This window comes from Microcebus murinus, chromosome 1 (genome assembly GCF_040939455.1).
Source record: "Microcebus murinus isolate Inina chromosome 1, M.murinus_Inina_mat1.0, whole genome shotgun sequence".
NCBI classification, from domain to species: domain Eukaryota; kingdom Metazoa; phylum Chordata; class Mammalia; order Primates; family Cheirogaleidae; genus Microcebus; species Microcebus murinus.
The window spans coordinates 124,689,421-124,703,255 of NC_134104.1; the positions used below are offsets into that span (position 1 = coordinate 124,689,421).

The 13,835-nt window shown below is 38.5% G+C and overlaps 1 protein-coding gene across 1 annotated transcript in view; it reads right to left on the reverse strand.

The window, feature by feature from the left end:
• COL6A6 (collagen type VI alpha 6 chain) overlaps positions 1 to 13,835 on the reverse strand; it is a 128,193-nt gene that overhangs the window by 50,633 nt on the left and 63,725 nt on the right. The window contains exons 23-27 of the mRNA XM_076005388.1: positions 12,802 to 12,867; positions 11,499 to 11,552; positions 5,698 to 5,733; positions 3,280 to 3,342; positions 1,593 to 1,655 (exon numbers count right to left, since the gene is read on the reverse strand). Of these exons, the coding sequence (XP_075861503.1) occupies positions 1,593 to 1,655; positions 3,280 to 3,342; positions 5,698 to 5,733; positions 11,499 to 11,552; positions 12,802 to 12,867 (282 nt within the window). The remainder of the gene's footprint in view (positions 1 to 1,592; positions 1,656 to 3,279; positions 3,343 to 5,697; positions 5,734 to 11,498; positions 11,553 to 12,801; positions 12,868 to 13,835) is intronic.

A 13,835-nucleotide genomic window follows, 5' to 3' on the forward strand; every position in this document is an offset into this window, starting at 1 on the left:
TTTCTTGGTATTCACTGTTTTGGTTTTTTTTTTTTTTTTTTTGAGACAGAGTCTTACTCTGTTGCCTGGGCTAGAGCACCATGGCATCAGCCTGGCTCACAGCAACCTCAAACTCCTGGGCTCAAGCAATACTTCTGCCTCAGTCTCCTGAGTAGCTGGGACTACAGGCATGTGCCACCATGCCTGGCTAATTGTTTAAAATATATTTTTAGTTGGCCAATTAATTTCTTTCTACTTTTAGTAGAGATGGGGTCTCGCTCTTGCTCAGGCTGGTTTCAAACTCCTGACCTTGAGTGATCTGCCTACCTCAGCCTCCCAGAGTGCTAGGATTACAGGTGTGAGCCACCGTGCCTGGCCTGTCTTTTTTTTTTTTTTTTTTTTAAACTCTCACTTTGTGATGCCAGCAAGCACTTTAATGGTTCAAGGATATGAATGTAAGATAGTTATATAGTTACGAAAACATCAATTTAGTTCTACCATGAAATTTTAAAGTTTCCATGCTTTTTGAAAGAGCACCTTCATTAAAATTGGGAACAAATATCTTCATGAACAGTAATTAAGATGCTTTAAAATAGTGTCATGAGACTTAAGTTTATACAAATAGTCTTAAATTTTCTGATGATGAACACAACCACTTAAGCATTGAGCCACTGCCCAGTTTAACTAATCAACACAAAGTAATGGATTCTCTTTATCTTAGTGGACAGCACAATTCCCAACAGTGTCTCATTCATTCATTTACTGTCTGATCCACTATACCAATATGTGTTGAGCTCTATCATGTGTCAGGTACTGCTGTTCAGAGCTCAGGGGATACAGTGTAAACAAGACAAAGTCCTGGCCCTCATGGAGCTTACAATCTAGAAGGGGAGACACACAGCTCTAAGAATAAATATACACTATGATAGGTAGGCAAGGGTCATGCTTGCTACTCAAAGCGTGGTCTGGGAACCAACAGCATCAGCATCACCTAGCAGTTTATTAGAAGTGCAGAATCTCAGGCCCCGTCCAGATCTACTGCATCAGTATCTGCACCCTAACAAGTTCTCTAGAGGATTCTTACACATTGTGAAGTTGGAGAAGTTCTAATGTTGGGCCGTCATACCCAACCCTAGATATATATTAGATCACCTGGGCAGAATCACCAGGGTACTACTGATACCCTGGCTCCACTTCCAGAGATTCTGATTTAAGTATTCTGAGGAGGGTTGAATGTTTTAGTCTCCCCCAGGAGATTCTTGTATGCAAGGTTGAGGACCACTAAAGCAAGCTGTATTCTGGGGGTGATGGGAAGCCCCAAGAGGATCGAGGTCAGGGGAGTGATGTGACTGGCTTCCATAGAGGAGAAATTCTTAACCTCAGCTGAGCAAAGAGGGCTAGACCTTCCACCTCTGTGTCTGACAGAATAACAGTCAGTTCTGTAAGATGGGGACCAGGATGTGATGTGGCCACCACACCGGGGCACAGAAGTCGAACCTAATACGCTTTCCTCAGTCCTAGGCAGTAAATAATGCCATCTGCCAGGGAGAAACCACAAGACATCCATGTTAAACCCAAGATCAAAGTCAGATGCAGTCACTCTCATTACATACCTGGGGGCCTTTACTTCCCAGGGCTCCTTTTTCTCCTTTCACACCAGCCTCTCCTCTTGGGCCCTGAGTGCATAGAATTAAAGCATTATTTGCACTTTAAAAGAGGACACTTGAATGTTAACTTGAATACTAAAAGTAGCAATGCTAAGTGAGTAAGATGGACGGATATTGGAGAGAGAGCTTCAATCATGCCTTTGCCCCTGTCCTGGTCTGTTGAGCTCTCCCTCATCTGTGTGGGAATATGAATGTTCAGTCTGAAACTTATAACCGGGGCTTGGAAGAAATACTGAGCATTTGAGCCTTTCGATACTGCTTTCTAATTATCTAAAGCATTTTCATACTCCAGATCCCTACATTTCCTATGTTAAAAAGAAAAAAGTAATCTTTAATTATGTAAATCTGAAATGAATTTTCTATTTGATAACCACACTAAAGACTGGTCATAAACAAGATATGGCATATGGTAGGATGAAAGTTGGATATTTCTCCTTCTAGAATATTATATTGTCTGTTAGCTGGGGCTTCCATATGCTATTCAGAGAAACCTTCATGCTGTGTTTAGTTTTTGCTTCTCCTTTTAAATTATGTGACCAAAAAGGTAAGGGTATATGAAATAAAAAGAGGAAAGCTATAGTATTACTGGCTAAGCATGAAGTAAAACCAGTCGATCTACTGAAACACTTCCCCATAGACCCAGTGCCAACTATCTCTCACTTGCAGGTAAGAAGAGTGAGCCTTCCTCAGCTGGCAAGTAATGACAAAGAAAAGCAATCAATCTAGAAAGAGATAGAGATCCAAAGGGAAAGCTGTTTGCTGCTATGAACTCTTGGCAAAACATGGACAAAATTTTTCTTTTGATGTTTAAGGATATTTTGCCCAACTCCCATGCACCAAGCTGCCAACATATAATATTTCTGGTTTTTTTAACTATGTAGATTAAAACTTTGGACAATAGCAGAACCATTGACTGTCTTACATATGCAAAATAGTATACTTATTTTTTAAGTTTTCAAAACTAAGTTTGGAGAGGAAAAAAAAAATTCCAAACTTTTTTGTGGTCAGTCTTCCTTTCCCTTCTCGTATTATTTTGGGCTACATTTTGCCCTCTCTGGCACATGCTTGCTTTCCCCTCATGTGATCAGTGCACAGAGCCAATTATGGCTTGTTTTTGCAGAGGAAAAAGTGCTGGAGGCAGCTCCCTGGAGAAAAGAGCTGGAAAGGACAGGCCTACTGTCACACTGTGCATCAGCCTGCTGAAGACTCCAGCTGTCTTTCGAGCAATTCTTTCCTAAGAGTAGAGCCAATTTTTCTACATCATGGGCATCCAGATATGTAACACTGAGCCATTTACTGTGCTAAATTGACCACAATTCCCAGATGCGAGGCTCAACATTTTCCCGGGCTCAAGCTCTCCCTGGAATATCTTACCTACCCTGAACCCAACACACGGGGCCCACTTCCCAGCACACTCATGCTCACTTCAGCTCTTGACTGGGACCAAACTTAGACAAAGGAGACCAACAGCTGCACAATACAGTGTTGCTGCCTTACTTTACTGCCCTGAAAACTTTAAACATCTGACATTCTGTAAGGAGGGATTGAGGGTTTCTATGATGGCTTCAGACTCTTCCACTCCCAGATTCTCCTGTAAGTTCTCACACCCTCATTGGTCTTGATATGTACGTACCTGAGGGCCCTTAAGTCCCAGTGAGCCTTCAAGTCCATCTGGGCCTGGAATGCCTGTGTTTCCCTGTGAGAAAGAATCAACCTGTTAACACTGATTTTTAATAATTTTGAATCATTTATGTGCAAGATTATATTTTTTGAGTCATAATGGCAATGGAGGATTTTTGTTTGTTTTTTTTCTTTTTTTAAAATTTGAGTATATAGTAAGCAATGGAGGATTTTTGCAAAAAATGTGAAAAATGAAGGCAAATACAAAATCTATAATCTCATCAAGCAGAGATAACCACAGTTGGTATGTTGGTCTATTTCCTTCCAGTCTTTTTATATAGTCATGTATGCACAGGCACATACATACACCCCCTCCTTTTTTTTTTTTTTTTAGAAACAGGGTCTCACTCTGTCTCACCAGCTGGAGTACAGAGGTATGATCACAGCTCACTGTAAACCCAAAGTCCTCGGCTCAAGCAATCCTTCTGCCTCAGCCTCCTAAGTAGCTGGGACTACAGCCATGCGCCACCACATCCACCAATTTTTTATTTGTTGTGCAGACAGGGTTTTGCTATGTTGCCCAGGCTGCTCTTAAACTCCTGTGTTAAAGCAAGCTCCTGCCACAGCCTCCCAAAGTGCTGGGATTATAGGCTTGAGCCACCAGGCCCAGGCTCTATAAAGTTTGCATTATCTTTAACTTGGATATACAGCCTAAAAACTAATAATATACTTCACATTTTCTTCAAACATCTTGAGGTACCTTCTAACATTATATTTACATTAAAGTAAGTTAAGTATCTAGGGATCAAAAGCTGAGCATTCTCTCCACATTGTTCTTGGATTCTGTCACAGTAAGAATTCCCAAAACAGAAAGAATTAAGAATGTTTAATGTATGCAACTATTAAAATAGCCTAGGTTTATATATCAGTTGTTGTGTAGTTAGATATGATTAAATGTCCCTTACTAATAATTTTTCCTAGAACTCAGAAAGAAGAAATTTCTTAATACCTCTGTCTCCAATCTCATTTCATTTATATCATGCCATTTATCTGAGTTTATTCTCCTTTTGTTGAAGTCTAATCTTTAATTGTGCAATAGACTGAATATGTATGTTCCTTCAAAATTAATGTTGAAATGTAATCCCCCATGCAATAGTAATAAGAGGTGGAGCCTTCAGGAGGTGATTAGGTCATGAAAGATCTGCCCTCTTGAATGGGATTAGTATCTTTATAGAGATGCTCAAGGAAGCTTTTAGCCCCTTTCACCATTTCTGGAGCAGAGAGCAAATTTTCACCAGACACTAAATCTGTTGGTGTCTTGCTCTTGGACTTCCTAGCCTCTAAAACTAAGATATAAAATTCTGTTCTTTATAAGTTAAGCAGTTTAAAGTATTTCATTATATCCGCAGGACTGGACCAAGACAAAGAATGTGTGCGTGTGGGTGATGTCTGTGGATGATAAATTCTTTGTTTAAAAGTGTGTATTTTACATTCACTCACAAGTTTAGCTAGGCATAAAATTCTAATTTAACAGTTATTACTCTGTTTTTGGGTATGTATTATTATTGAACAGAGGTCTGCTGAAATCTAATTTGTCATTCTTTTCATGAGTAAAACTGTCTTTTCTCTTTGGTCATATTTAAGATGATTTTTATCTTTAATATTCTTTTTCATCATGTTGTCATTGAGAATGGATTATTTATACTCATTGTATTTTTAATCTGAGGATGTGTGTTTTATAAAATTTTAAGTCACGCTGCTCTTTCATAAATATTGTAAGTTCATGAAGCATGTATAATGTATCATGAACATGTGCAAAGCAGATAGAACATGGTTTTTGGTTTAATCAACTTTTTGAACAAAATATTCAGAATATCCAATTTGTTCTTTTTTCTTTTTCTTTTTTTTTTTTTTTTTTCTGAGACAGAGTCTTGCTTTGTTGCCCAGGCTAGAGTGAGTGCCGTGGTGTCAGCCTAGCTCACAGCAACCTCAAACTCCTGGGCTCAAACAATCCTACTGCCTCAGCCTCCCAAGTAGCTGGGACTACAGGCATGTGCCACCATGCCTGGCTAATTTTTTCTATATATATTAGTTGGACAATTAATTTCTTTCTATTTAGAGACGGGGTCTTGCTCTTTCTCAGGCTAGTCTTGAACTCCTGACCTCAAGCAATCCGCCCCCCTCGGCCTCCCAGAGTGCCGAGGGGGGCGGTTTTATGGTTTTTGATTAAAGTTGGGAAATTTTCCTTTTAAGATCTGAATTCTTAAAATTGTAGCCTAAATTTTTTACAAAATTTTATTCCATAATCAATGTCATCAAAAAGCAAAGTAAGTTTAAGCTTGGAAGAGACTTTATAGCACCTTTATTCCAGCTCCTTGATTGAACACAGAATATTTATCATTTGGCGTTTAGGGGAAAAAACTCACTGTACCTGTAGACCTGTTTGTCCCCTTTGGCCATGAGCAGCCTAAAATAGAAGGAAAAGGTGGATACCATTAATTCAGAAATGCTTTTTATATTTGATTTAAATTAGTAGTGGATACCTTAAGGCACTGATATAAATAATAGTTCCCACATAGTGCTCAAAGCATTTAACTATCCATTGTACCATGAAAGCAAAATGTTGTCAATTCTATATTTCTAATCCAGGACAATTGAATATTTATCTCCTTGAAATAATTGACAACTGAATTAATAGACAATTGAAAATCTGCAGGTACTTATGAGAGTAGATTGTAGTCAATAATAAATTCTTCACTAAACTTTTACTAGAGCTGTTCACAAGCTGCAAAATTGACTGATTTGCATTTTATTTCTTTCAATTTTCCCCCAGAACTACCATGTAAGTCAGAAATCAGAAGTGGACTAGCCAAAAGCCAGGAGGCCAGAGGAAAAACTAGAAGAATTGACTCCATGAACTTTATTGTAGATTAAGTTCAGAAATTAAAGATAGCCAAACTAATTTTATCTTTAAAAAGCCAAATAATATGCATATCTATCAGAAATAAAAGAATTGCCTCAAGCATTCAAAAGTTACTCAGTTCAGTATGTTAATAAAATATCCAATCAAAATAATGGTGCTATACAATCAAGGGGATTTTTCTGCTACTCTCATATGTTAGTGTAGAGTCTAGGTATATTCCAGATCAATAGTTCATAGATCTGGGAACCAAAAGACAACGACATTTTGTTGTCTCATTTAGGATCACTCAGTAAGATGATAGCAAGATTAAAACACAGGATTTGCGAAATTCAATAAAATCAGACAACATTGTCTTGATGGAAATTTACTTTAGACGGTTTGAGAGGCCAGTATTCAAACTTTAAATTCTGCTAATCGCATTTCAATCAAAATCTATTGTTATGTAAGAAACAGACTATGTATTTGGGGAAATAGAGGCTTATTTCTTTAAAACACTGATGAGGCATCTTGAGATGAAAGTCTAAATCCTCTATCAGAGGGGGAAAAAGGATTTGTTTCCTCTTCTTTAGCACAAGGCTCTGTCTGTTCTGATTCAATTTATTTCAGTTTTATTCAGAAAACTATATACCCACAAAGCATACTGAATGGGAACTGTGGCAGCATAAAGGTGAGACACACAAATGCACACACAGTCTTGGGCCTCAGGGGACCCCCATTATGTGGGTTTTGGAGGAGCATATAAACATTACAAATATTTACAAGGTAGAATATGGCAAATGCCACAAGAAAGGCAAAGACAGAGATACTAGTTTTAAAGAAAGCGATCATATCCACTTGGTCAAATCAGAATAATCTTCCTGGAGGAAGAGGTCTTTGAGATGGGTTTCAAAGGATGGGTAGAAGTTTTACAGGCAGAGGATATATAAAGCCTTTCCAGCAGAGGGTACAGCCTCAGTAATGAAGTAGAGGCAGGAAAACAGAATGTGTATTTATTTGCTAGCAACAATAAGGCCATCTGCGTCAAAAATGTGAGATGAGAGGGAAGTAGCAAGGTTTCTAGACTGACAACACTAGGCTGACGAGTTCCTACAACATTTAGCAGAAGCCACTGGGGTTCTTGGAGTAGGAAATGTGCATGGTCAGGCCATGGCTTTGGATAGATACATCCGGTTGTAGTAGGAAGAACTGAATGGAACTTAATATTCAGGCAAAACAAAGAGCTTCCACTGTGATAGGATTTAAGGGATGTGGCATATATATACTTCCCCATTCAAAAGCCTTTCTCTGGTTTACTGTCACAACGTTTGAAACATCATCAATAAACATTTATTCCTTTAAGTCCTTAGGTTTGATTTTGAAAGGGCTTGATGAAAATGAATTATTGCAACACATATTTATTGTGTTTCCTTTGAGGAGCTGGACAGGGTGGTGACGAGCAAAACCCAACTCCTGTCCCTTGTCAGGAGTTTATGAACCTAATGGATGAAACAGACTTTAATCTACCATTCACGCAATAATGGAAACATCTTCAGAAGTAATCACCTAGCACCTTTGTTAATGGCTACTTGGCATTTAAAAGCCCAAAATGAAAGTCATGGGAGAGACACCTTGGGTAGATGTGAAAGACAGAATGAAAAAAAGGAAATAGGGGAGATGATTTTGCAATTTTGCCTAAAATTTTCAAAGGTTTTATATGGGAAAGATGAAATCCTAAAATGTATTATTGACTTGCCCAAGGACTTGCAGATGTCTGGCTAACACATCTAGATGATCTGACTTACCTTTAAAGAGAATGTGAGTGGGCACATCAAGAAAGTAAATCTCCCCAAAAAGATCGGAGAGGACCATGACCCACAACAGGGTATTCAGTCCCTTGGTCCCCCATAGCCCGGCTTTTTGGTTGTTTACCAGGGCACTGAATTTCCTGGATAGGTGTGGATTGATTTGGGACAGAATCACCAGTGAAAAAGCAGGACATTCTTAATTATAAATCATCACATTAACAGTAAGTCTTAACGGCAAACAATCACAACGATACACGATTGTCCTAGAGCACTTCAGGATACCTCTGAAGTAATGCCAAGATGGATGAAAAGAGCAAAGCATAACTAACAGCCCTCTGGACTGAATAGGAATGGAGGCTGTGCTTTGGTTTGAGGCTACAGTTGCTTCTCATTAACCCTGGAACAAGAATCTGTTTTAATTCTCAGCAAAGTTTGGCTCAGAAACAGCCAACCTACCCCAATAATCTCCTCCATCTCACCCCCACACTGCTGCTTTCCAGCCCTGATCCTTCCTCCTTGCCTCCCTCTTCCCCAACCCATTTTAGTCTCCTGACACAGCACTTATAACAGCCTACTAACCCTGCAGGTCTGTCTCCCTCTACAACAGGGGCTGTCAACAGGAGAGGGGGATTTAGCACCCTCCTTCCCTAGGGAACATTTAGAAAAGTCTGGAGACATTTTCCATTGTCACAAGTTGGGGGTGCAACTGGCACCCAGTGGGTAGAAGCCAGGGATGATGTAGGATGTGCATCCTACAATGCACAAGACAGCCCCCACAACAAAGAATGGTTTAATCTAAATGTCAATGGTCCTGAGGTTGAGACATCATGCTCTACAACATGATTTCCTAAGTTTCTTGAGAGAAAAGATGATGTCTTATTTGAGTTTGTATTATAGTTCTAGCAGTTAGTAGAGTATCTGGTACATTGTAGATTTTGCATAAACGTCTGTCGAATGCATGAAGGTCAGATTTGGTCACCTGCTGTTCACCTTCCTTCATGCCGTATCCTACCACTGGCTGTCTTCCAACCACTTATCCACTCCGCAGAACCTAAGTGCACCTCCATGCTCATCTACCTGCATTTTAGAGGTTTTCAGTGAACACTACAGATTTTTCTTCTTTCTGAAAGAATAATGACTTTATTGTAAGAATGATATATGCTGATATTTAAATATTTGAATGCAGAAAATATATACAGGATAAAAATTTAAAAATCACTCCAAATCCTCCATCTAGAAATAACTGCCATTAACATTTGGTAATCATGATTCCTGACATCTTTTTATGCATTCTTACAGATAGAATGCTAAATAGTGGTAGTTTTGATTAAAAAGGGATCATACTGTCCAAGCTATTTTAAAATTAAAATACTACATTTAATTTTACTTGAATAGGAGAAAAATAAAACAGAACTAGAAATGTCACATGGTAACATATCTTACATCTCTATAGTTTTTCCTCACATTGCTCCTCAAGCACTATGAGCTTGCTTTACTTTCTATTGTCTTGCCAATTCTTTGAGCTTTTTAAAAGAATAATGTTCTCTTCTTTTTTTTGGAGACATTGAAGAGTTATTTTGCCAGAATTCAAATTTTTCCTTAAATAATTTCTCTTCTAGTGAGGAGAAGAGAAATTGCCCCCCTTTGCTCATGGTTGTTCTCTCTCTTGAAGCTTCTACACATAGGTCCTGATTAATCATGTAATTAATAACAAAGGTTAAAAATTCTGATCATTAACTGTCCTTGAATAGGACCCACCTATTTATTGAAGGACTAATGGAGAAGTGTAGCTGGAGCTGGGCTGGTAGTTTTGACATAGATATGTTGTCTTAAATAAATGAATTATTTCTTTTACCTTAGGGATATATCTTCCTCCTACTTTTGACATTTAAGAGATTCGTGGAACTCACACAAAGTCCCCCTTACGTCATAATTTCTCTGTGTTGTGATAGTCACTGTTGCTTCTCTCATTGTTTGCAGCCTCTATGGCCTTGGTCTCTAGTTGACCAATCGAATGTTTTTGGTTTCTCATTCATTCTGCCTCTTCTGTTGAACTGTGTTTCAATAGGTATATTCCCTGCTCCTCTCAAAATTTACAGCACCCCTGATTTTTTTTCACCAGCTCTTTTAGGACTATGGTAGTTATTTTTAGAGAAATCTGATCCCTGCTTGAGTCTGAGATGATTTGTGTCAGTTCTCTAAATCCTTACTCATTATGGTTCAGAGGTAGAAATGTTTGGACAGTATTTGTCATCATTTGTGGCTTGAAGCTGTGCTTATTCTTTCTCTATTTTTAATTTCTTTTGTTGTTTTTGATGAGTTGCACAAAAGAATTATAGTGTGAAAACACTTTACTCTGTCATCTTTAATTAAACATCCTACTTTTATTTCTGAATGACATAGTTGAATCTATAACCACAGATGGAGGCTATATTTCTTAGGTGTGGAGTGGTTTAAATAATACACAGTGATACTGTGTTAGCCTCTAGAGGTTATGAAACAGTAAAAGTACATCCTCACATGCCAGCATTTCCTGGATGATATTCTTTAAGTTGAAAATATTTTCCAGGGGTATGTAAGCTGGCTACACCCTTTTAGAAAGTGAAATGAATAGCAAATGTATTTCTTTATCTTTATATGCATTAAAATAGCATTATTAAAGCACTTTTCCAGCAATAAAGTTCTGCACATTTTAAACTTAATTACTCCTCTTATTTCCATTTTCTCTGCCTTGCAAAGAACATGGGTATACGCCAAGATACAAAACCATTTTCTTCATGGAGTATAATAGGCGTTTCTAGGAACTTCTGCTCAGAAAATACAATGAGTAATTAGTGCAATATACTAAGCTAGTTTTTATTTGTGCTTAATTTTAAAGCATTTTCTATTTGGGTTGGGGGGTAGAAAAAATTAGAGAAAGCTGGATAACTAAAGAATGGAAAGAAAAACCTTGTAAATGAGACATGACAGGTTGAATTTAGACCCTAATGCCGACATTTAAGTGTAGTTCATTAAAGTATCTCTTTTTTTAATTATTATTAATTTTTACTTACTATTTTTTTGGATCCAGTCTGTATGATTGTCTTTTATTTTTTTGAAATATTTTATTACTGTTTTTCAACATAATTGGGTTTCTTTGTAATCTTATATATTTTATTCTATGCACTTAAAAACGTTATTCTCAAATGGGATCTATAGGCTTTACCAGACTCTGAAAAAGTCCATAGCAATAAAAAAGTGGGGACCCCCTGTGTTAAACCCTAAAATAGCATATGCTCCTGAGCAAACTGTATGATTGTCTTTTATAATCTCTTTGCTTTTCCAAGCAAACATAGAAATTCTGTTATTTTTGTTATTTCCCAAGTCCTTTGCCAGCCCTATTCTGAGACTCAGAAACTGGTCCTCAGTTTCCCCAAGGGGAGTGAGCCCCAGCAGAACCACTCCACCCACTCCTTACAACCAGCCATTTTCATCACAACAGAAGCTGCCAGAGCAGTGGGTCTCTTTGTCTAGAAGGGCTCTTACTGTCTTTCTTCTGGAGCCTGGTGTTCCAGGAGGGCCTGGCCAGCCTCTTCTACCCTGTCAAAGGAACAGACAGATGCATGATGGTAATTACACTGCACGGGCGTACTTCCCCTTTAACCTCAGCTTGTACTAGAGGGAGGATAGATGGGCTCATACCAGTGAGCCCTGTGGAATACGGCATTGACTTCCACTGATTGTAAATCACATCTCTATGTGGGTAATGAGGGACAGCAGGACTAAATGCTATGGACATGGGTTCCTTCATCTGTTCACCACCACCGTCTAAACTTGAGTTTGGGGAACATGTCTCAGAGTACACAAACTGTCCCTACTGTGTCACCACAGCATGGATAACTGAAGCATACTATGTTAGGTATGGTGCTACTGGTTTGGATTTCTACCTTTGGATGTCTTGTTCTGTTTGGTTAACCTGTCTAGATTAACACCATGCTGTAAATAAAATCTCGTAATATGCACAAGTCTTCCTAAGATACAGAAGTATGGAATAGGTTATGATGTGGCAGAGTCAATCATTAAATTACCACTATAACCTTCTAAAGCAGGCCATTCACCCTATTTTGCAGATGAGAAAATCAAGGTTTATAGAAAGTGACTCAGAGCCACAGAGCTGCTAAGAGACAGAGCATGAGCCAGGACCTAGGCCTGTCTCCAAAGCAGAGTCCTTTCCACCATATCATACTTCTTCCTTGGATAGAGTCATCAAGGGAAATTTCTCATCAAGAAGATCCAGAGACACACATTTTCTAGATAACTATTAATATTTTTTTAAAATCCTGAAAAATAAGTTTAGATGACCTTATTGTGACTTGTGAGATTCTCATGAGATTAATCATAAGAGACTTTTCTTGATGGTATGAGCCATACAGATCTACTATGTCTTATTCTTTTTATCAGGTGCTATTAATAATATCTTTTCAAGTTAAATGTCTTCTGGATACTGGGAAGGCCAACAACTCTTTTGCTAGCACAGTTTTTTCTATCACCTACCCTACATTTTAAGTTAGGGTTCTGATGCTTTTATTCATGAGTGAAGACATCAAGGGTATGGCTTGGTGAAGCAAGTCACTCCAAATTTACAGAATGTGTCTCAAATCCCAGAGTAGCAGATGAGGAGTAGTAAAGATCTTTTTGCTCTTGAAAATAGTTTCCCTGTACCAAGTATATACATTCTGATTCCACATTTTTTCTATAAGGTATTTCATATTCTATCATTAAGAACTTCAGCCTCACTGTTGGAGCACTGTCATTTTACAAGCTGACTCTCAAATGCCCACATAATTACTTGTCTTCCACGTTCTCCCTTCAAGCCCTTGGGTCCTTCTATGCTATTATCAAATCCGGGAACTCCCTAAAAAACAGAAAATAAAGACAAAAATTAATAGATTTGAATATTTCTCCTTAAAAATGTAACTTACGTATGAGTCATTTAGTTATCCCTCAAAACGTTGACAAGAGACATCCAACCCAGGTGGAAAGCAGAAATAGGTTAAAATTACAAATGGTTTATAAGTGTTTTCTTTTCCTCCTATGCTTGACATTATCAGAAAGAGAACTGAGAGCTAAAGTGAGTGTGTGGGGAGAAAGCAAGGAGCTCACCACAGATGGCACAGCCAAGGGAAGCAAGGGTGTGTGCACAACTCCTCTTATCCTGGGTTGGAAGTGTGGAGTAAGAATAAAATCCTAAGACCCCAACAGACTGAACAGACCCCTCTTGGCCAAAGGAGACCCTAGAAAACTTTAAAAACTGTTCCCTGGCCATGACAGGACAAAGGGATTGGTTAGACTTTTCTTCTTATTGACTTCAACCAGTCACTTGATGCCAGGGACAAACCCCTGCTCCCCTTTTGTAGTTTCAACATAACAGCTGATCAGTTTCACAACATATTCCTTTGCAAATAATTACCACTGACCACAGACTGGTGCTGGTCAGTTTACAGAGGCTGAGTACAAAGGGTCTTTGTGTCCTGAGTTTCGCCTTTTGACAAGTAGAGCCTGATTTTACTGCATTTTAATGTTTAAATTTTCACTCCAAAGTGAACATAGCATGTATGTGAGATTACTACACGTGCATGTGACCCCCCCTTCATGAATATTCATAGCTCCTCCTATAACCTGTTATACACACATGTTTACTCAACCCGTTCAGCATAAAATTCCTATTCCACCCTTCCTCCTCTGAGGCGCCTGCTTTTGGTCTCAGCCAGACACTCTGTTCCCAGCCTGCAGGTTGCAACCCTTTATACGAAATGAATTTCTCCTCTCCAAATTTATAGATCTCGTAATTTTCAAGTTGACAGGAGGTTCCCTCCTTCTTGT